The 22716-nt window shown below is 36.5% G+C and overlaps 1 protein-coding gene and 1 pseudogene across 3 annotated transcripts; both read left to right on the top strand.

The window, feature by feature from the left end:
- Positions 1-929: 929 nt before the first annotated feature.
- On the top strand, positions 930-14755 carry LOC111009921 (uncharacterized). 2 transcript variants are annotated; one of them, XM_022283159.2, is made up of 8 exons: positions 930-987; positions 2107-4297; positions 5326-5431; positions 8063-8142; positions 8212-8268; positions 11432-11781; positions 12729-13985; positions 14065-14203. In XM_022283159.2, exons 2-8 carry the CDS (start codon positions 2507-2509, stop codon positions 14066-14068), a joined length of 3645 nt encoding a protein of 1214 aa, XP_022138851.2. In that variant the 5' UTR covers positions 930-987; positions 2107-2506; the 3' UTR covers positions 14069-14203. The 2 variants fall into 2 exon arrangements, with proteins under 2 accessions (XP_022138851.2, XP_022138850.2); XM_022283158.2 differs by having other exon boundaries at positions 12729-14755.
- A 983-nt stretch (positions 14756-15738) lies between these two features.
- On the top strand, positions 15739-22199 carry LOC111009623 (CBL-interacting serine/threonine-protein kinase 1-like; annotated as a pseudogene). Its single transcript, XR_015792218.1, has 12 exons — positions 15739-16430; positions 16706-17654; positions 17755-18043; positions 18148-18210; positions 19216-19325; positions 19414-19492; positions 19591-19775; positions 20058-20291; positions 20384-20479; positions 20594-20713; positions 21410-21475; positions 21576-22199. The product of XR_015792218.1 is annotated as a CBL-interacting serine/threonine-protein kinase 1-like (transcript).
- The last annotated feature ends 517 nt before the right edge of the window (positions 22200-22716 follow it).

The raw sequence follows: 22716 nt of genomic DNA, 5'->3' as shown, positions 1-22716 counted from the left end.
ATCAAAGAATCCATTCGAAAATATTTATTTCACGTCGAAATTTGATTATGTGAATATTAAACTCAAAAGTCTCTACTCAGTATTTAAAACTAAACAAATAAAACCAAAAATATAACTCACCACATTGGTTCCCCCTCTTAAAGAAAACTCATCGGTCTGTAAAAGAAAAAAAATAATAGAGTTGAGATTGTAAAAATTTACATTTAAAAAATCTCACATATTTAACCACAAAATTTGATTTTTTTTTTTTAGTACATTGGAGAGGAGAGAAATCAAACTACTGACTTCTTGGCTAGGCATAAATGTGTTAATTACTGCTCAATTAAGTTCATGTTTGTTTGTATTTTGTTCGATTGATCACGTGTTTAACTAAATTTATAATTGTAGTATTCATGTTCTTGAAAATGCTGAAACTAAAGTAAATATTTGTATTATTATTTAAGAAGGGTTTGTACAAGTACGAAAGCCAAATGAAGCAGCTTTGTAGTGAGAGACTGCTTTGAGCTCGTCTCTAAAATTCTCATCCGATAATTAATTAATGTGCAGTCTTACTATAACTTAATAGTTAATACCAAATAATATATGTAAAAGAAAAAGGGAAAAAAACCAAATAATCAATTGCCAGCCTATCTGAATTCTCACACTCGCTCTCTCTCTGCTCCCCTTCCCCCGATATTCTCCTCTTCTATCCACCTTCAATTTCGAATTGCCCTCGGTGTTCTTCGCTTCGCTCTTCCCCCTTACTTTTCACCATTCTATCCGTTTCGTTGTACCAACCTACCTCCGACTCCGACTCCGACTAGGGTTCAGATTGTTTCTTCTCCCCCTCTCCTTAACCTTCCTCCATGCTAAACCTGACACTAAAGATGCACTAAACTGTCCACATCATCGCAACTCACACTTCCGGCGAATGACCAGCGGCTTGCGGTTGAGTCCTCGGTTAGAGCAGATCCATGGTGAAATTCGTGACAATTTTCGGGCCCTTTCGTACGTCTTATTCACCTTTCCCTCCATTTGTATTTATTCTTTTCGTTATTATCACTTCTTTTTTCTATCTATGGCTTCTAATCTTTTGTGTGAAACTCCCAATCACAGTTCACAGTAGATGTTGTCCCATTCGATTATCAAAATTGTAAGTTTAGGTGCTTTAGTAGTCTGGTTCGCTGGCCCCAGTTCGCAACGGGTTGAAGCCTCTTGATCATACTGGCTTAGAGGTCTCAACTTTAGATCTTCGGTGAGCTTGAAAAAAAGAATCCTTGATATCTCCCCGTCCGGACCTTGGGTCGGGCACGGGTGCTCCTGGGTACAGGGAGCAAAGCTCTGACTCACCATTGAAAAAGTACTCTGGTTCACTGATACTAAGACTTGTGTCCCTTCCCCGATCTTATTCCTCGTCGCAGTTTCATACACGACTGCTTGTTATCTAGAATTCTAGGATCCTAACATCAGTGAAACTCCTTTGGGACTTGGAGATCTTTGGGGTTCATCTGACAATGTTTTTGTTTTTAAAGATAATGCTTATTTATTAATTTTTTTCTGTTGGAATCTAATAAGAAAATGTAGTTTTAAAAAATTCTTGTTATATTGCGAACTTGAGCCTAATTCAACTGGTTAAGGAAGGTATCACTAAAAAGTTGTGTGTTCAAACCCCATGCCACATGTTGTTGTACTAAAAAAACCCTTAGTTCTATTTTTGAAATTTGGCTATGATTTCTAAAATATTTTTCAAAAGTGAAAAACTAAACTAGAAAATATAGGCTCCGCTTAACTAGTTTTCATTAGCTCAACTTTTGAAAACAGAAAATTTTATATAAAGTCGTCATCAAATGGAATTTTAGTTAGATAAACTACCATGAATCCTTGGAGCTAACTAAAATTGTGGTTCTCTTAAATTGTCAATTAAATTGGATGCCACTAGCTCTATGAGAATCTTAAGTCTGTATAGATGCCCACTTAAGCAGAGAAATTATTCATAAATTTTGGAGGATTTGTGTGGTAATGCTGCAATATCACTTGAAGTTGATATCATTTATTCAATATCGGCATTATAGTTTTTATCATATATATCAGCATTATGATATCCTCTTGATTTCTACTTTCTATCAGAAATGGGTTCCAAACTGGATAAGATCAAAGATTCCAATAGACAAAGTAAGCAGTTGGAAGAGCTCACAGGAAAGATGAGGGAATGTAAAAGGTATGGAAAAACCAGCACATGGTTCTTTGAACATGTGGGAGCTTCTCTTGGTGCATTATAAAAAATTTGCACTGTGAGTCGTATGTAGGCAACATCAGCATTAACTTGGAACTGTAAATTCATTTAGATGCTTGCTGGACATAGAAAATGAGAAAAATTAGAGTTGAATCGACATGCTTCCCAGACTTTATTGTAATTCTGACAACAAAGTTCAACCAAGAACAACGTGGTGTTCTGCAACTAATTTAAGTGCTGCAGATTTGAAGGGAAATTGTCAAACTGTTCTTTGGACGTCTCCATACTTGGAAAATGCCACCACTTCTTGCCCTTCAGCCCACTGCATCCGTTATCAACTCCTCGAGAGTTCACACATCACCTATCCACGGCCTCCAGTCATGCTCATCCATGTCTGAGCTCAAGCAATTTCACTCCCAGATAATCCGTCTTGGTCTCTCTATTGACAATGATGCCATGGGCCGTCTCATCAAATTTTGTGCTGTATCAAAGAATGGAGACCTTGACTATGCACTTCTCTTGTTCAAGACAATCCCCTACCCAGATGCATTTATATACAATACCTTAATAAGAGGTTACTTACAACAGCAATCCTCTAGAGCTTGCATACTTCTGTATTTGCAAATGCTCCATAAGGTTGTCCTTCCCAATAAATTTACATTCCCTTCTCTAATTCGTGCTTGCTGCATTGATAATGCTATTGAGGAAGGGAAGCAAGTTCATGCACATGTTCTTAAATTTGGCTTCAGAACAGATATATTTTCTCAGAACAATTTAATTCACATGTATGCTAATTTTCAATCCTTGGAGGATGCAAGAAGGGTCTTCGATGGTATTGAGCTACCAGATGCTGTGACTTGGACCACTTTACTTACTGGGTACGCTCAATGCGGACTTGTTGATGAAGCTTTTCAAGTTTTTGAGTCAATGCCTGAGCACAACTCTGCTTCTTGGAATGCCATGATTTCTTCTTTTGTCCAAAATAATCGATTTCATGAGGCATTTGGTTTGTTTAATAGGATGAGATCAGAGAAGATTGTTTTGGACAAGTATGTGGCGGCTAGCATGTTGTCAGCTTGCACAGGATTGGGAGCACTTGAGCAAGGAAAGTGGATACACAGATATATCAAGAAAAGTGGGATTGAGTTGGACTCAAAACTTGCAACGACACTTATTGACATGTACTGTAAATGTGGTTGCTTGGATTGTGCTTTTTCAGTTTTCACTCATTTACCTGAAAAGGGGATTTCTTCATGGAATTGCATGATTGGAGGGATGGCCATGCATGGTAGGGGAGAGGCCGCCATTGAACTTTTTAAAGAGATGGAGATGAAAATGGTTACCCCTGACAATATAACTTTCCTTAATGTTCTCAGTGCATGTGCCCATTCAGGGTTAGTGGAAGAGGGACGCCATTATTTCCGTCATTTTATTGAACTTTATGGCATTGAACCTAGGACTGAGCATTTTGGATGCATGGTTGATCTGTATGGGCGAGCTGGGATGTTGGTGGAAGCAATGAAGCTCATAAGCGAGATGCCCATGAATCCTGATGCAGGAGTGTTGGGTGCCCTTGTTGGAGCTTGTAAAATTCATGGGGACGTAGATTTGGGGGAGGAAATAGGGTTGAGAGTAATTGAACTAGAACCTACCAATAGTGGACGCTATGTTTTACTTGGTAATCTATATGCGAAGGCGGGTAGATGGGAAGACGTTGCAGAAGTAAGAAAACTAATGAATGATAGAGAGGTGAAGAAGGCTCCTGGGTTTTCCATGATTGAACTAGAAGGTGTTGTATATGAATTTATTGCCGGAGGAAGGGCTCACCCTGAAGCCGATAAAATATACGTCAAAGTCAATGAGATGCTAGAATGTATTAGATATGTAGGATATGTACCTGAAAATGAAATTGACGTGGACAAGGATAACCCTATTTACTACCATAGTGAGAAATTGGCAGTTGCTTTTGGCTTGCTCAAAACTAAAGCAGGGGAAACACTTCGAATTACCAAGAATCTGCGGATCTGCAAGGACTGCCACCAAGCTTTAAAGCTCGTCTCCAAGGTTTTTGAACGGAAAATCATTGTAAGAGATAGAAACCGTTTCCATCATTTTTCTAGTGGAGAGTGTTCTTGTAATGATTATTGGTAAACCAATATCAAGTCGTCTCTCATCTTTGCTTATTTGTGTTTGCTTAGCTGTCAAAATTCAGTTTAAAGCATTTACACCAGGTTCAAATTCTCTTTACCGATAGAGAGAGGGCCTTAACTCAAAGTGTAATATTCTCCATATTGTGGTTGGCCCTCATCTTCAAGGACTCATTTAGTATGGTCTAGTGGAGTGAAGGCCATCATTTTGGAGCCTTGGATGGAATGGAATCAAAGAATATTTGAGAGCAAGCATCGTAGTTGGATCGATCAATTGAGTCACCTCCTTGAAAGCTTCTCATTGGTGTTCTTTATCAAAGCTATTCGTGGATTATCATGATCATGATGATTAATGCTTTTATCTCTTATATTTAGTTCTTTTACTTTTTGTTTGGTCTCCTCCCTCTTTTAGGGAGTTGTTTCTTTGAACTTTTGTCTCTTTTCATTATTGTTTATTTTTAATACAACGTGTGGGGGAGAGAATTCGAATTCACGACCTTTTGATCGAAGATAGATGTTTTAACTAGTTGAGGTATGCTTAGGTTGGCTTTGTGTGAAAAGTTTCATTTATTTTACAACATTAGAGTTTGGAAAATAGTCCAAAATGATCTCCATCTTTCCCTATTTTTTATGAATAACATACAAACTTTCATTGGTATGTATGAATTGGGATGCTTATATACCCTAAGCTTGGGATTATTGTGCTTTTGGCTTTTCCACTTTTAGTACAGTAAATGTCTAACACTTTCGTGCAAGAACAAACACTTTTATTTCTCTCTAACATATAATGCCCTTGACGCTTTAGAAAATCTTAAACAAAACTGCCCTTGAGAATACTAACTTTTACATCCATTATAGTTGCACTCTTTCTGGGTGATTAGACTTGGTTCACATGATCTAACATGTTCAGAGATTGAAGCATTTGAGTATTGAAATGTTTGAATTGTGGGTTTTTAATGTTTATAGCTGGAACACAGGTATACGAATACTCATGCTAATAAGAGGATTGAGCTATTTGGAGAGAGGGGCACTGACGAACCTACAACTGATGATAATATTGAGATGACATCATGTAAGACTTCTTATATATAAGCTTGTAGCTAAATATGCATGCATATATTTTGGAGGAGTTTCTGAACGTGGAACCTGTAGCTTGTAGCTAAATATGCATACATCTATTTTGGAGAAGTTTCTGCCTGTGGAACCTGTAGGACCTTCTATTTTGAATTTGGAGTCTTTGTTTTCTTTTCTTGAACCGAATTAGTCCCAATCTATTGAGTTTCTCCAGGTCTTAGTTTTCCTTTCTATATAGCCTATAAATAGTGGTTTCAGTTTGTAACGTCTGTGATATTTTCCAGAATAAAACATTCAACTAGAAAGTGCATGGGTTCTTTAACTTTTTGAAGAAGTCATTGTTACTGGATGTTAATATTCTTTTTTTTGCAGCCTGTTTTTTCATGTCTTGTTCTAATGTTCCCTGTTCAGTGTGACTTCAAATCACCTCTTGTGTTCATGTTATCATGTATTGCCTGTCCCCTTTGTGGCAAATTGCATAACTCCATCTTGTTTGTGCATTTCCCTCTATTGCCCTTTTTTTTTTTTTTTTTTTTAGGAACAATACTTTCATTGAGAACAATATTGCTTTCCGGCCAAATACCCCATAACATAGCTAGAAAGCAAGCCTGCCATAGAAAGCGACCCCTGTCAGCTGTCACGAAAAAGGGGTATAAAAGCACCTCCTCCATCATAGCCCTACAATCCCTAGCACGGACCCAGGATATCTCAAAATACATAAAGAAATGGTGTAATGTCCCTCTATTGCTCTTTTATTGGTATGAATATTCTTTTGCTTTGTTTTTGTTGGTTATCTGGTCCCATTTGCTTTGATTCTACATAGTATATTGTAATGTCATTACAACTAGTACCGACTTCCTCGTTTATTACTTCATCATTTCCATCCCTGCCCTGTTTTGTGAAACTTCTCCACTCCTTCATCAGCTCTTGGTTATCTTTCTTTTTTCATTCTAAAAAACATAATTTTTCATTGTTGAAATGAAGAATTACGCAAGCGCATCAGCATATTACTAAGCAAAAAAAAAAAAAAAAACTAAGTAGAAAGATCTAATCTGAACAAACTTGAAAGAATTCTCCATTAACCCATAATAAATGTACTCAAAATGTGCTCTTGAGTAGAATTGCATAGAAGATGGTGAACTAATCCAACTACGATGTTAACAGAGTCAAAGCCATTATTTCAGAAATTTGGTTAGAGTGAAATCAACGGATTTTTGAGGATAAACATCTTAGTCGGATCGATTGTTTTGAGTTGGCTAGATTACATGCTCCATCATCGAAATTATTAAGGATATATATTCTTTTTTAAATTGGGATGTCTTTATTATCCCATCGTAGTTTGTACTTTTTTCTCTTTTCTTTTCACTCCTCTTTGGAGTTTATCTCTTTGAACATTTTGTTTCTTTTCATCAATTCACTGAAAGGTTTTGTTTCTTGTTAAAAAAACAAACTTGAAAGAAGGCAAACCCACAAATATTAAAAACTATCCAAACTTAACAAATATCAAAGACCTAACTAAAAAATTTTCAGAGCTTTACCACATCTTTTTACTTCTAAAATGATTGTCTACGTGCAATTTTATAGCCCAAACTGTCAACTCATTAATTGGTCGTTTCCAGTTTCAACCCATTCATGTGATATGTTCTGATGTGAAACCCTAGAGGATTGAAGGTAAAAACTCCTTCACTTAAGGAGAACTCTTGTCAAATTTTAAGACCTCAAAATTTATTTAGAATCAACCCCGAAGAAGGATTCTATGGAGGATTACTTTGATGATCAAATACCAATAAGGTATGGTTCTTTGACTCAAAGGCTGGAACAATCCATAAGAGAATTGATCACTCTCCCTTGAATGTTCTTGAATATGCAATGCAAAGCACAAGAGTTGCGAAGATACAAGGTTCATGGCTCTTTTAATCAAAACTCAAAACGCATCCAATTCATTAGTGAAGGGTCCTTTAAGTAGGTAGTACAAGAATCTAAAACAGTAAGAAATCTTGATCTAAATGAAAGTCCTATTGGTGACAAATAAGGCCAAGTTGGACGGTAACATGACTCGTTATTGAACGAAACAAGAATAGTACTATCCTAATAGCTAGAATAAAGACCACGTCATTGGTGATTGGCCAACAAAGGAAAGTACTAAAATGCCCCCAACATAATATGAGCCATGGGTAGGGGCAAATCAGTAATGTCACTAAAAACATAGTAAAATTTACATCTAATTATATCATATGGTTCAGTCATCACGAGAAGAAACTTGGCATTGAGAAATCTCGGATCCTCCTTGGCAATTGGAATCATTGGGAAATAGGGAACAAAGTTCTAATTCCTCCTAGTCAAGGTTATTATATTTAAGATTCATACCATGAAAAACATATTAAAACAGAAGGGAGATAAAGTATGATCATACTTGTGGGAACTATGTTTTTTAAGTTTATTGTTGTATTTGTGAGTGTTTAGAAGCAATAGAAAGGTAGTGAAGTGGAGGTTTGAAGAGCAAAAATGCGTTGAAGTGAAAACCCCTGGGACTATTCATTATTGAACGCAAATCTGTGATATGGGGCATTTTTCAAGTATCTGCTTTCTTCTTTATTTGATATTCTACTGGCATGCCTTTTTGCTGTAGCATTATCAAGTCAAGAACTAGTCAACGTTGGGAAGAAGATGATGGATGATGCTGATCCGGCAATTGAGTGTTCTAAAATGGTAACCAGCTTTTTAAGATGCACATGTTTTTTCTTTTTTTTCCTTCCTAACGCGAAGTTTGATGTATAGGTAGTTGAACAAACAGTTGAAGTGGGAAGGCAATCTGCTTCTATATTGGAAGGCCAAGTAAGTATATATGCACAATTGAAATTGCACCATTTTCTTAATGCAAGAAAAATACGTTCTATTTAGTCCTAGTTGTCCAACTAACTCAAATCTTCTTTTAAGTGTATCTTACACTTCTTTTAAGTGTTTTTTACAGCAAGTGTAAGATGTCAAAGTTTTAATATAGTGATGAGTTAAAAAGTTGTTCTATAGGATTAGGATTTATAGCCTACTTAAGTATTGTCAATTATGTAGCTCAATTTTATTTAAAATTGATGAATGTAACTAGAAATCAATTAAATTGCAAATTCAAATGACGGATGAAAATATTATAAAGAAACCATCCTAGAAAATTGATTTCACGGATTAAATTATGAATTGAATAACTAAAGTAGCCAAGCCCTCAAGGGGCAATCCAGTTGGCAAGGGCTTGAGGTCTCTTGGTCATACTGGCTGAGACCGGCTTAGAGGTCTCAAGTTTAAACCTTCCGGTGAGCTTAATACCAAAAAACTTTGATGTCTCCCAGATTCGAGCCTTTGGGCCGGTGCAGGCCCCCGGGTATACAAGAGCTACTCCCAGTTATCAGAAAAAAGAAATAGTAACTAGCATAGCCAAGACTAAATAATTCTCAATTCTATAGGCTAAGAACTCACATATCTCAATTGCCTTTCTCAACTGCTGGCTAAGTTCTCCTTTCTAATTACGAAATTAACATCTCTATTAAATTTCAATAATTTGCAAAGATTTCAAGTCCAATTCTTTTAGGGACCTCTATAGAGTTTTTAGATCTCCCAAGTCTAGAACTCTTTCAGTTATGCTTCTAAGATACAATTGTAACCCACCTCACACGAGTGTAAGATTTTTGGTCTAAAATCAATGAAAAGTTCATATTTTGTTAAAAAAAACAATTAATTTGTTTCCAGCAGATTAAGAGCATGAAACATATAAAAAAACCACTAGAACCTTTGAATAAATTCAATCAAGGAAGAAAAAAGTCAAATCTATAACAATTAATGGTTACACCAATCCCTAAGACAAGGAATTTAGTAATCCATAATGAAATTTATTTACAACTCAATTTCAAGAATTCCACAAATAAAAGTGCAGGGAAGTTGAGGAAAAGGAGAGAAATTGTGTTGCTGTCATGTATATACATAAACCTGTCTTTGAATCAATCTTCAGAATCTGGATTAATTAGTGACTCTTAGAATTCATTTTCATGCTTTTAATTTTTATATCCTATTCTTATCAAATTTTTTTTTCATATCCTATTGGTCTGTCTTGTTTTTGTTTTACTCTTGTTTCTCACTCCATTTTGGAGTTTGTATCATTGAACTCTTTGTTTATTTTCATTCATCAATTAAAATTTTCATATTTTGTTCTAGAAAAAAGAATCAATCTTCACAACCTGGAGTCGCCTTACTCTCTACAATGTTGCTGCCGACCTACTATCTCTTTTCTCCCTAATTCCCTTCTCAATATTTTCAGTTTTGTGGGGCTTGTGGTTGTAGAGGAATAACAAAAAATTAGGGAGGCATTTATAACTCCTCCAGTGGTGTCTTTTAATTTAAGTTGATTCTACTTTTATTGTCACTTTTACTTTTGTTCACTCATTTTGTAGTTTGTATTGTTCCTTTTCATTCATCAATGAAAAGTTCCTATCTTGTTCCAAAAAAAAATCCAAAAAAAAATTAGGGATGAGAAGAGATCTTGGGAGGAGGTATGGTCTTTGGCAAGGTTTAAATACCTCTACTTAGGCCTTATATTCCAAGGACTATGGTAATTAATTCGTTAGGTCTCATTATATTTGATTGAAGCCCTTTTCTGTATAGTTAGTTGGTAGGATTCCCTGGTTGCAGGCTGTTTTGGTTTGGCTTTTTTGTAGCTTTTGGTTTGTTCTTTGTTCTCTTGTTTTCTTTCATTCTTTTCTCAATAAAAGCTTGATTTCTCATTTAAAGAAAAATATATTTAGCAAAAACAGCAGCCAAAACAGATTTGGTGCGGAGAAAAAGGACCACATATATTATTGAGATTAAGTAAATCTCTTCCAATAATGGATCCCATCCATTATTTAGCCCATAAATCCAATCCATGAAACTGAAACTTGTTGCTTGGTGGAACAATTTACAATTTTTTTTTAATAAATACCATGAAGGGTTTTTACTTTTTATTTTTTATTTTTTTTATTTTTAAAAGAAGGGTTTATTTCTCATTATCGGATTGATCTTTGGACTTTGGGACTAGTTGAGGCTTGATATGCTTTTCCTTTCTTTTCTCGAAAAAGTTTCAAATTTGAAGATTTTCCATGAATGTTTGCCCGAATATCCATTGTTTGACCTATTTTCTAGAAGTTCTCACACCATCGCCCTGGCCTCCTTGAAGTCAAAGCTAGTCTTTCAATTTGAAGAGATGTGGAATCAGGAATGTTCCAATATAAGCTTTCTTCGTCCTCTTCCCAGCAAGCTTGAACAAAAACTTCTCCAATATTAGGTAAAGAACTTGAAAGGCCTTTTCCTTTTAGTGATCTTATAAGTGGTTGCATTAGTTGTGCCTCCCGTCCAACGGTTTCACACAAATCTAATGGTTGCCACTCGCCAATATCTAACCAATTGACTGAAGTATTGAGTGACAGGGTCATCACCTTGGATTACTTACCTCTCTTAGCTCATGACCACACCATACGCATGGGCAGGCGTAACTAGTGCTCATCATTTGAGCGCCTCAAAATTTACCTTAGGGATTCTATTGCATAATGCACAGAATTTTTAATGAAGTACAGTTGCATATTCTCTGAATTTTAATTTGGTATGCTTTTGTAAATGTTGCTGGATTTGATCCCAACCCCCTGTTTTTCCTTAAAGGTTTAGACTTAAAATTTTAGGTGCATGCTTATTGATTCAAAATAATAACCATCATTTTGTTTTCCCGAGAGGTCTGATAAAATATTGCATAATAACCCTGAATTTATTTAAAAAAGATCAAACGTTTTGTCAAGCACGTCAAGTCGATACTTGGTATGAGCATATTCTCAATATTAGTACCTTTCCTTATTTGCTTGTTCTTTTCTGCTATAATCTTTTGTGACTGCATCTCGCTACTGACATTTCTTTTATCATAAAATTTACACTAGATGTTTTAATTATTGGGCATTGTTTGTAATGTTATCATGTGTAAATTGCTTAGGCCACAGCTACGAAGAAAATAATTGCTATATGCCAATCAGGTGGTGAGTTTGTGAAAAATAAAGATGGATCCCTGTATTACAATGGGGGCGAGGCCTATGCTATAGATATTGATCAGCAGACAAATTTGGATGATTTTAAGACAGAAGTAGCAGAAATGTTTAGTTGTAGTATTCATACAATGTCCATCAAGTATTTTCTTCCGGGTAACAAGAGAACTCTCATCTCGATATCCAAGGACAAGGATCTAAAGCGGATGGTAAAATTTTTGAGGGATTCTATCACGGTTGATGTGTTTATCTTGTCAGAGGAAGCTGCTGCTCGAAATTTATCCAACATGCCTGCTAGTAGGTAGTTATCTTTGAGTCATGTTTATTTTCTGTACTTATTTTGTTCCATTAATTTTGCCTTATTTTCAAACCAGCCAAATCCACTCATTCTAATCGCTCATATTTAGTATTTATTTGTTTGTAATATGACGTAAATGACATAGGGTTTTCTCTTTATCAGTAGAGGTCCTCCATTTTTAATTGTTATTCTTTTCATTTGAGGGTGCTTCATTCTCCTATTACTTTCCATGTTTCTCTTTCACTAAAGCTGTGATCTTTAGAAAAGTTGGATCTTTTAGATGGCTTAACCACAAGTGGATTTTGAAGTGCTACCGATGGGGAATGGAGGTTATTGTTCCTTTGTCAAACATAATCCAATCAGATTTCCCATATTTGTGGTTTGATTTGTTTTTTATAATTTTTTTTATTTTTAAAAATAATTAATATAATGAGTATCAAAAAAATATTGAAAATAAAACGATATTTATATCGCTGTTACAAAAAATGCTCTCCACACCTCTAGCCCTTCTGCCCTGCTCTTCCCCACCTTCTACGAATGCCACCTCCCTTTCAACGGTCATGACTATATTTCTACACCACTTTTTTCTTTTTTGTCTCTGTGATCACTATTTTCTTGTGCTTTTATATGCTAAGTTGGTGAAGTTATTTTTTCTATCGGTATAATTAACTATTTATGAATTTAAATTTAAATACTACAAAGTTAAAATATCTTCCCGTATTGTTGTTAATCATTTTTTTCTTTTATCTCTTTTGAAAGTTTTTTTTTTCTCTTTTTGCTTTTCATTATATCAATGAAAATTCTCGTTTCCCGTTAAAAAAATTATTTTTTAAATTTAATGATAATTATAAAATTTAATTTAAACTGGTAAAATTTTCTATATTTAAGTACCTTTATGTTTCTAAGAACCCTATGATATATTTTAAATTTAATGATAATTGAAAATGCAGGTCAAGTAGAACAACAGTTTCTGAGGCAGTAGTTCCTGTAGTTGCGCCTGTAGATGTTGCAGTTGAGACCATCATTGCCATCGATCAGATTGGAATGGATGTATCCAGTGAAGTCCCTTTAATTTGTGTTCCTGCCGGGTCTAGTGATGAAAAGCATCGAAAAGCTGCACAACAATGGGAAAATGCCATAATTGGTGTAGACCAAAGGTTTAACAGTTTTAGTGAATTCCGAGAAGCTTTACATAAGTATTCAGTTGCTCACGGTTTCGCTTACCGGTATAAGAAAAATGACAGCCATCGTGTCACTGTTAAATGCAAATACCAAGGCTGTCCATGGCGAATATATGCTTCAAGGTTGTCTACGACCCAACTGATTTGTATTAAGAAAATGAACACAAGTCATTCATGTGAAGGGGCTGCTGCTAAAGCTGGATATCGGGCCACCAGGGGATGGGTGGGAAATATCATAAAGGAAAAGTTAAAAGTCTCCCCAAACTACAAGCCAAAAGATATTGCAGATGATATAAAACGAGAATATGGAATTCAATTGAACTATTCACAGGCATGGCGTGCAAAAGAGATTGCAAGAGAGCAACTTCAAGGCTCCTACAAGGAAGCATATAATCAGTTGCCATACTTCTGTGACAAGATTAAAGAAACCAACCCTGGAAGTGTTGCTTCATTCACCACCAAAGATGACTCGAGCTTTCATCGCCTATTTGTATCATTTCATGCCTCCATTTCTGGTTTCCAGCAAGGTTGTCGGCCGCTCCTTTTCCTTGATAGTACTCCGTTGAACTCAAAGTACCAGGGGGTGTTTTTGACCGCCACGGCAGCAGATGGAGAAGATGGTATATTTCCAGCGGCTTTTGCAGTTGTAGATGCTGAGACAGATGAAAATTGGCATTGGTTTTTACTGCAATTGAAATCTGCAGTGCAAACGTCAGAGCAGATTACATTTGTTGCAGATTTTCAGAATGGACTGAACAAGTCTTTGGCTGAAATATTTGACAAGTCTTACCATAGCTACTGTTTGCGCCATCTAGCTGAAAAGCTTAACAATGATTTAAAGGGCCAATTTTCTCATGAGGCAAGGCGATTTATGATTAATGATTTCTATGCTGCTGCTCTCGCATCTAAACTTGAGGATTTCCAGCGCTGTGCTGAAAGTATAAAAGGAATTTCACCTGATGCTTATAATTGGATCATACAAAGTGAACCAGAACACTGGGCAAATGCATTCTTTGGAGGAGCGAGGTATAACCATATCACATCAAATTTTGGACAGCAGTTCTATTGTTCTGTATCTGAAGCACATGAATTGCCTATAACACAGATGATTGATGTACTACGGGGCAAAATGATGGAAACAATATACAGACGCAGGGTTGAGTCAGATCAATGGATGACAAAATTAACACCTTCAAATGAGGAAAAGTTACAGAAAGAAATATCAATAGCGCGGTCATTTCAGGTTTTGCTCTCCCATGGAAGCACATTTGAGGTCCGGGGGGAATCTGTTGACATTGTTGATGTCGATCATTGGGATTGTAGCTGTAAGGGATGGCAACTCACTGGTTTGCCTTGTTGCCACGCTATTGCTGTCTTTCAATGCATTGGTAGGAGCCCATATGATTATTGCTCCAGATATTTCACAGTTGAGAATTACCGCCTAACATATGCTGAGTCAATTCATCCTGTCCCGAATGTGGATAGACCAATCTTGGGAGAATCTACTCAGGAATTAGTCACAGTAACCCCTCCACCTACTAGAAGGCCGCCTGGTCGTCCGAAGATGAAACAGAACGAATCATTAGAAGTAGTTAAACGCCAGCTCCAATGTAGCAAGTGTAAAGGCCTTGGCCACAATAAGAAAACATGCAAAGATTCTTAGCTTCGTTTTAGGAGTTCCAAAGTAGGTAATTACTCCTTGACTTTGTTTCACTAATTGTTAATATTTACTTGTTGCTATCTATGGTCTATCTCGGGCTTAAGGTAATTGAAATTTTGTTGGTATCTTACGCATTCTTCGTCAGGCTTCTTCTTCCTACTTCTGGAGAAAATTCTTTTTATACTAATATTTAGTATAGACTAAGTGGCAACTTCCTCTGTGGATTCTTGTTTTGTAGAACATTTCAGTACTATTGGTATGTTAATACTATCTTGTCAATTTATGGGCTATTAGGATGGCTACTTTGGAGTTTCACAGACAAGTTTGATGAGTTCACGAGTTCACATGGACAATGGTTCTTATATATATATATATCTTTCTCTTCCTTTTAAAATGTAAAGTTATTTGCTTGGTTGGAACCAAAGTGAGGAATGAAGTAATGTTGGGATAAGAAGTTCCAACAAAGAGTTGAAGAATAAAGTAATAAAGGAACATTAAAGTGACTTCATATAGAGACACCTATGAAGAGTCAAAGTGAACTCTCTAGTCTCTACCAAATGAGTACGTCTTTAGCCATATCCTTGGAGATTCAGTTATTTCTCTTTTTCTCAAACACCAAATGATGTCCATGAAGGCAGATGCAAAGTGGTCTCCTCCCTCTTATTTTTGAGGTTTAAGCTGTTTAAATCTTTCAAGAATTGATCAAAGACGGTGTTATGCACCCAGGTTTAATTTGTGTGTGTAATAAATTTCTTGGACTAAATCTTCAAATGATAGGAATAAATTGATACTTTATCTATAAAAAAAGATTGATAATTTAACTTAAAGAACCTTAACCGTAGTAATATTTTCCCGAACGGCATATTATGTTATGTAATCACGTCATAAATTGCGTTCTCTATGTCTAGTGTCTGTAGCTCCTCTCTTCGATTTTCTCTGTTCACAATTGTACCGGACGAGGCTTCAACTTTCTCTTCACCCTTCAAAGCCGCCATTAACTTTGTTTTGATGGCAAACTTACGCCATCTATATGCATTGAACATTCCACAATAAATTGACAGAGTCGCTTTTTGTAGAGGAATGGTCCGCATCTTGAAATGAACTCCCAGCTAGAGCAGTTTTGTGGTGAAATTTGCGGCAGTTTTTGTTTCGAGGCCTCTTGTAGGTTTTCTCGACTGTACACTATATTTTTACTTAATTGTTTTTCGGATAAAATACATTTTTGGTTTTTATGATAGATATCTATTTAATTCCCGACCTTTAAAAAAGAGTTTTAAAAGATACCCGGAGTTAAAATTCCATTAGTGTCATTATTTGTCGGTCGCTTTTTTATTTTGATCATTCCCCCATCTTCGCAGCAGTTCCTTCGCTTATCATAGTGGGAACATGTTCCCTCTGCAATTTAATCCTGGAATTTCTCATTTCTTTCTTGTTCTCTCTGCTATAAATTGCATTCCTCTTTTCTTTTCCTATGGCATCTCAATTACGAAATCCTGTCGGAATTATGTGTGTATGCATATTCTCCAGCCTTTAACGTAATTCAGACAACAAAGTTCAATCAAGATCAACGAGGCGTTCTGCAACTAATTTAAATGCTGCAGATTTGAAGGGAAGTTGTGAATCTGTTCTCTGGACGTCCCCATTCTTGGAAAATGCCATCACTTCTAGTTCTTGCCCTTCACCCTCCCTTATGAGCTCCCCGAAAGTTCACACATCATGCTCATCCATGTCTGAGCTCAAGTAATTTCACCCCCAGATCATCCGTCTTGGTCTCTCTATTTACTATGATACCATGGGCGCCGTCTCATCAGGTTCTCTTTTTTTCAGCACAATCCCCAACCCAGATGTATCAATAACTTAATAAGAGGTTAACTTACCGCGGTAGAGCTTGCGTACTTTTGTATTTTTAAATGCTACATAATTTTGTCCTTCCCAATAAGTTACCATTTCCTTTCTAAATCGTACTTGTTTCACTAATAATGCTGTCGAGGAAGGGAAGCAAGTTCATGGGCATGTTCTTAAATTTGGCTTCAGAACAGATAGATTTTCTCAGAACAATTGAATTCACATGTATGCTAATTTTCAGTCCTTAGAGGATGCAAGAAGGGTCAATGCGGATTGTTGATGAAAACTTTTCTTACTGGGTACTCTCAATGCGGATTTGTTGATGAAAACTTTTCAAGTTTTTGAGTCAATGCCTGAGCACAACTCTGCTTCTTGGAAAGCCATGATTTCTTCTTTTGTCGAAAACAATCGATTTCATGAGGCATTTGCTTTGTTTAATAGGATGAGGTCAGACAAGATTTTTTTGGACAAGTATGTGGCGGCTAGCATGTTGTCAGCTTGCACAGGACTGGGAGCAGTTGAGCAAGGAAAGTGGATACACAGATCAGGAAAGTGAGATTGAGTTGGACTCAAAACTTGCAACCACACTTGTTGACATGCACTGTAAGTGGGTTTCTTGGATTGTGCTTTTGGAGTTTTCACTCATTTACCTGAAAAGGGAATTTCATCATGGAATTGCACGATTGGAGAGATGGCTATGCACGCCAAAGGAGAAGCTGCCATTGAAATTTTTAAAGAGATGGAGATAAATATGGTTACCCCTGACAATTTAACATTCCGCCCTATTTACTACCATAGTGAGAAATTGGCAGCTGCTTTCGACTTGCTCAAAACTAGAGCAGGGGAAACAGTTTCGCCAAAGCACCAAGCGGGTCAGGTCAAAATTGTAATCTCTATTCCAACCATAGAGTAGAATGAATTAAGATCAGAGAAGTAGAAGAAGGGAAAGGTTCGGTTTTGTAGTGGAAATTGGAAATAAAGACAAGACGTACACTACACTCCAACCATGAGTTTGTGGCCGGCGCCGGTAAGAGTCCCAAAATTCAAATGGCATGTGCATGTGGTGGGTGGTGTAGGCGGCCGAACGCATCAAAGGAAGGTGTGGAGAGAGACGTGGAATTGAAGTTAATTCATAGGGTTCCCGATTTATTGCAACTTGCAACTGGCAACACAGTTTTATTCTCATTAAGGTAAACCAATAAATAAATAACCTTTCGTTTTGATTTTGGTTGTCTGTCTCTATAAATTGTAATCAATGTTTATCATCAAACTGTCGTTACGGTTGGTTAGGGTCTTAAATATTTAGAGACGACACGACCCAATAATTATAATACCCAGACTCAGACTCAGAGGGTAGGGTGTGGCGAAGTCTCACATGGTGGTCGACGGAGGAAGAAATAAGATCATCGACGACAAGAATCAACCACGAATGCGATTGGGGAAGTACGAGCTCGGAAAAACTCTTGGCCAAGGAAATTTTGGAAAGGTCAAATTTGCTATAAACTTTGAAACGGATCAACCTTTCGCTATCAAGGTCCTCGACAAGACCAAGATCTTCCATCTCAACATCGCCGATCAGGTACTAAAATCACCCAAAACCCACATTACATATCAAACTTCAATCCCTACTAGTAGTAACTAACCACTTTTATACCATTTACTGAAACTGATCAAATTCTGCAGATTAAAAGGGAAATACGCACCCTCAAACTCCTCAACCATCCAAATATAGTCAGGCTACACGAGGTACAACCCTCACTCCAGCTCAACTATAAATTCGCTTATCTTATCTTTATTTTACCACCATCCCGGCGCCGAAATCTTCTCCGAAGCTAGATTGATTACCGGCTGTGCCTAAAATCTTGACTTTCTATTTTCTTCTTATTTCCGTTGCACTTTCTCATCCCATTCTATGCGTTTCCTTCTAAAACAATGAAAAGAAAGCAAATATTGATGAAATTAATCATCTGGAAAATGCTCTTTGATTTCATCTGTTTCATCTTCCATGCTACTGATGTTTGTATGCGTCAAAAATTCACTATTTATTTATTAATTTATTATTCTATTCATTTTTTTTTTACTGATTGTAAATAAAAAAAAATTTCCACACCTATATGGAGTTTTTCTATACCACGTACTGTTGGAAATGTGTGGCTGATTCAATTCACAAGTTATAAGGAGCTACGTGTCAATAATAGCTTTTGGTACTCTTTTCTCTCTTTAATTTGTTGCAAAATTTGTGGTACTCTTTTCGTGATGACGTGGGTCACCTGAAGTCCGTCGGATAGCGCTAGGTCTCCCATATAATTACAACTAATTGATTGATTACTTATCTAGCTAAAATAAGTCTAAGTTGGTTAGGGTTTTTTTTTTTAATTTTTTTTTAAGAGATCTAAGTTGGTCAAGTTGAAAGCAACCTAAATGGATCAATTGTACAACTAAAGAATGAAACCGACTTTCTCTAGCATTCTGATACCATATTGTCGTTATCTGACAATGAGCATATGTGCACCCAAAATGAATATGCTAAAATCACATATAACATTTATCCATAGAAAAAAATAATAAATTGTTGAGTTTATAAGATATATAAGAGATTATTGGTACGAAATATTTTGGGTGAAACTAAAAGTAAAGTTGTGAGGTCTCAACCAATATCATAAATAAATACGTTTGGGTACTCGAAGTACCGTTGTCCTAAATGTAATACTTGCATAAGTCGCTCATTTTGATGCCATGTGTATGATTCAGGCATCTAAAGGGAAGCTATCAGAAGCCCAAGGCAGAAAAGTCTTCCAACACTTAATTGATGGTGTGAGTTACTGCCACAGAAAAGGCGTTTTCCACAGGGATCTCAAGCTAATTAAGATACGATTAACAAAAACAACTTTGAATTATAAGTCAATTGGTCGTGATTTTCCTTTTCTTGGAATGGAAACCTACGCAGCTGGAGAACATACTTGTTGATGCGAAGGGAAATATTAAGATATCTGATTTTGGCTTAAGTGCGTTACCCGAGCATTTTAGGGTAAGTAGCAAAGCCAGGGTTTTAGCTATTGTATAATCTCCCAACGTTTTCCTTTGTCCAATATTTAAAAATAAAAATAAAATTTAATGAATGCACAGGATGATGGTCTGCTCCACACCACGTGCGGAAGCCCCAACTACGTGGCACCAGAGATTCTCGCTAACAGAGGATATGATGGTGCCGCCTCAGACATATATGGTCCTGTGGCGTTATCTTGTACGTAATTCTTACGGGATCACTCCCTTTCGATGATAGAAATCTGTCCGTCCTTTACACAAGGTAAGTAGGGTGTCAATACTTTACCTTTTATGCATGAATATAATTGACGTTAGTCTATTAATCTTCTGCTCTGTTTCGAATTTCAACAATATAATTGACTGATTTCCAAATATTTCACTTATAAAAACTGCTCATAAGATGGTGATTAAGTGTACGGTATTATTAAACTATATGTATGAATTTGCTGTGTCGTGGTAGTACCTTTTTGGGATCTGGGAAGTTAATGTAGAATTTTGTAGTAGAGATCATGCCCTGTATTTAATTTATTCTGGTGTTGAAATTTCAGATCTTTAAAGGAGAAGCCCAGGTACCGAAGTGGCTGTCAAATGGAGCCCAAAATTTGATCAGAAGGATTCTTGATCCGGACCCTACTTCTCGGATAACTGCGGCCGGTATCAAAATGGACGAGTGGTTTAGGAAGGACTACTGTCCGGCTTGCCCTGACGATGAGGAAGACAATATATACACTGATGGTGATGGTGAAGGTGGGGCCGCCATCTCAATGCAAATACATCAAGTGGTAAGGCCCACCAATTAGCTAGTTTTGGTTATAATTGGATGCCATGCCACTATCAACTTTTGATACCTGCCCTTTTTTCCTTCATGGGCTAGCCAGCGGCATCTGCTCCCACCAACACCACTATAAATGCTTTTCAACTGATTAGTATGTCCACCGGCCTAGACCTTTCCGGTTTCTTTGAGAAAGAGGTGAGAATAATGGAATCCATGAATTTGCTTGTTCACTACAAGTAGAGGTACGCCGTCAACCACTTCCACGCTGGCTATTGTCTTATTTTGCTATGCCGTAAAAATTTAATCCAGGACATTTCTGAGAGGAACGTCAGATTTACAACCAATCACTCCGCAAAAGAAGTTATCCTCAAGCGGATGGAGGATATTGTAACACAGATGGGGCTTCTCGTCCACAACAAAGAAGGAAGGGTTCGTCACTGTTTAATTTTTTTTTTCTTTTTCCCTCACCTTACTGATTGAGAAACATTATATATATTCTTCAGATAGCCTAGAAAAATCCTCTCTGAAGGCCATGGGGTTCAAAATAAATAAGGAAAAAAAAACACTTTTTATCCTCTTCCTCCCAAAAAGAGGCTGATACGCTGTCGCCATCTCCCAAAAAAATTATGTTTTCTTCTGTTTTTTTTGGGCCATAATTTGCAATTTCCATAGGAGACTTTGTTGTCCCTTTTAAGGAAACTCTAAATCATTTCAATGGATTGTTGCGCTGATAAAGAAGTCCCCCCTCCGCTATATAAAGATATATATCCACAAAGAATTTTCTTTATTGCTCCTTTTATGGTTTTGGGAAACACCATTCAAGAACACACCACCCTGTCGAAGGTATGGGCATTGGGTTTTCTAAGGTGTGATCTGATCTGCCATTAATTCCTAATTTATTGTCCAAGTCAAGTGTAAAAGTTAAAACCTTTTCAAAAGTGCTGTTCTTCCAAATCGATTGACAAAGCTTGGCTGAAAACCGGGTTAGAAAACAATCAAACATCCAGTTCCACGGCCCCTAGCTAGACTATTGTTTTGTAACCATTTGGCATTGGACTGGCGAAGTTATATACTTTTCCAAATGAACTGAAGCATGTATAGTTGTCTGTTGTCGATCCATTTCAGTTGAAAGTAATAAGAGAGGACAAGGGTCAGAATGGCGTGACCGGTATACTTTCGGTATCAGTAGAGGTACGAAGTTGCTTTTCAAAAATACAATACTTGAAGGGTGTTGGCTTGTGATTTGGTGGGTTTTTACTTTTAGTGATGTTTGTACGTAAATATATTGCAGGTTTTTGAGATAAGTGCATCACTATACGTGGTAGAATTAAGAAAGTCGCGGGGAGATTCATGTTCATATAGACAGTTGTGCCACCTCCTCGTCTTCCTTCACTTAATTTCAATAGAGGTGACCTGATTATTATGTAAAAATGTGCAGTTGTGTAAAATATTATCAACTGAATTGGGTATCCCCTCCAAGTCCACCCAAGACTCGCTCATGACATAGGCACGCGGAAAAGGTTGGACGTCTTCAACTTACAAAGAAAAGGAAAATAAGAACGCATATATATTTGTCATTCGTGGGATTAAGAGATAGATGAGAAATTGTAGTTTTAATTATCGAATGGGTGGGGATATAAAAGGCTGGTGGGTTGATGAAAGGTTTCTAATTATTCTCATTTGTTTTAGTATTCCTCAAACTCACCATCCACGTCGGGTCTTAATTAGTTGAACTAGCTTTAATTATTCATTAAGCTCTTTTGATCACTTTTGTTATTAATTAACTTGGCCAAGCATATATATATAGGAAATAACTTGGCCATATTAGTTCTTGTACTTGTATTCAAGTGGTCTTTTCATGCTTCAATTCTTTCTTGGTTCGTGATGGTATGACATCAGCACTACCCTTTTATCATTCCTCTCCAACCAACCTTAACCCTTTTATGAATTAGAATGGTGGATCACAAGTTAAATATTGCCTATCATTTCATTTATGAATAATCTAATTACTATGTATTTGTTAATCGTATTACATAAATTATAAATTTATACTATATGGATGTATATATTTCTCAAACCAACTGTTGGTTACTCATTTACTTTTACATACAATAAATATATAAAAATCAAAACAAAATCTAGATAAACTAAAGTTTTCGTAGTATTTTATTTCATAAAATCCTAACACATGAAACATAAACTCATATTTTCCAACTCTAGGTTGCACACCTTTACAACTATAGCTGATGAGCCAAATATGAACAAATAGAAAAATTGATCCAATTTTAGTTGGTTCAAATTTTGAAATGACAAACTTTTGGGTTGAATTTTTATTTTTCCTTGGTTCCTCTCGTACTAGGTTTAACTACTATTGCAACACCCTCATTCATTCAAGGTCGTTCTTCACGGACACTTAGAAAAAATATGTGACT

This window comes from Momordica charantia, assembly GCF_013281855.1.
Source record: "Momordica charantia cultivar OHB3-1 chromosome 7 unlocalized genomic scaffold, Mcharantia_2.0 BLBB01000007.1, whole genome shotgun sequence".
Lineage (NCBI taxonomy): Eukaryota > Viridiplantae > Streptophyta > Magnoliopsida > Cucurbitales > Cucurbitaceae > Momordica > Momordica charantia.
Note: the sequence above shows the minus strand (reverse complement) of the source record. Positions and strands in the feature narration are given on the sequence as shown.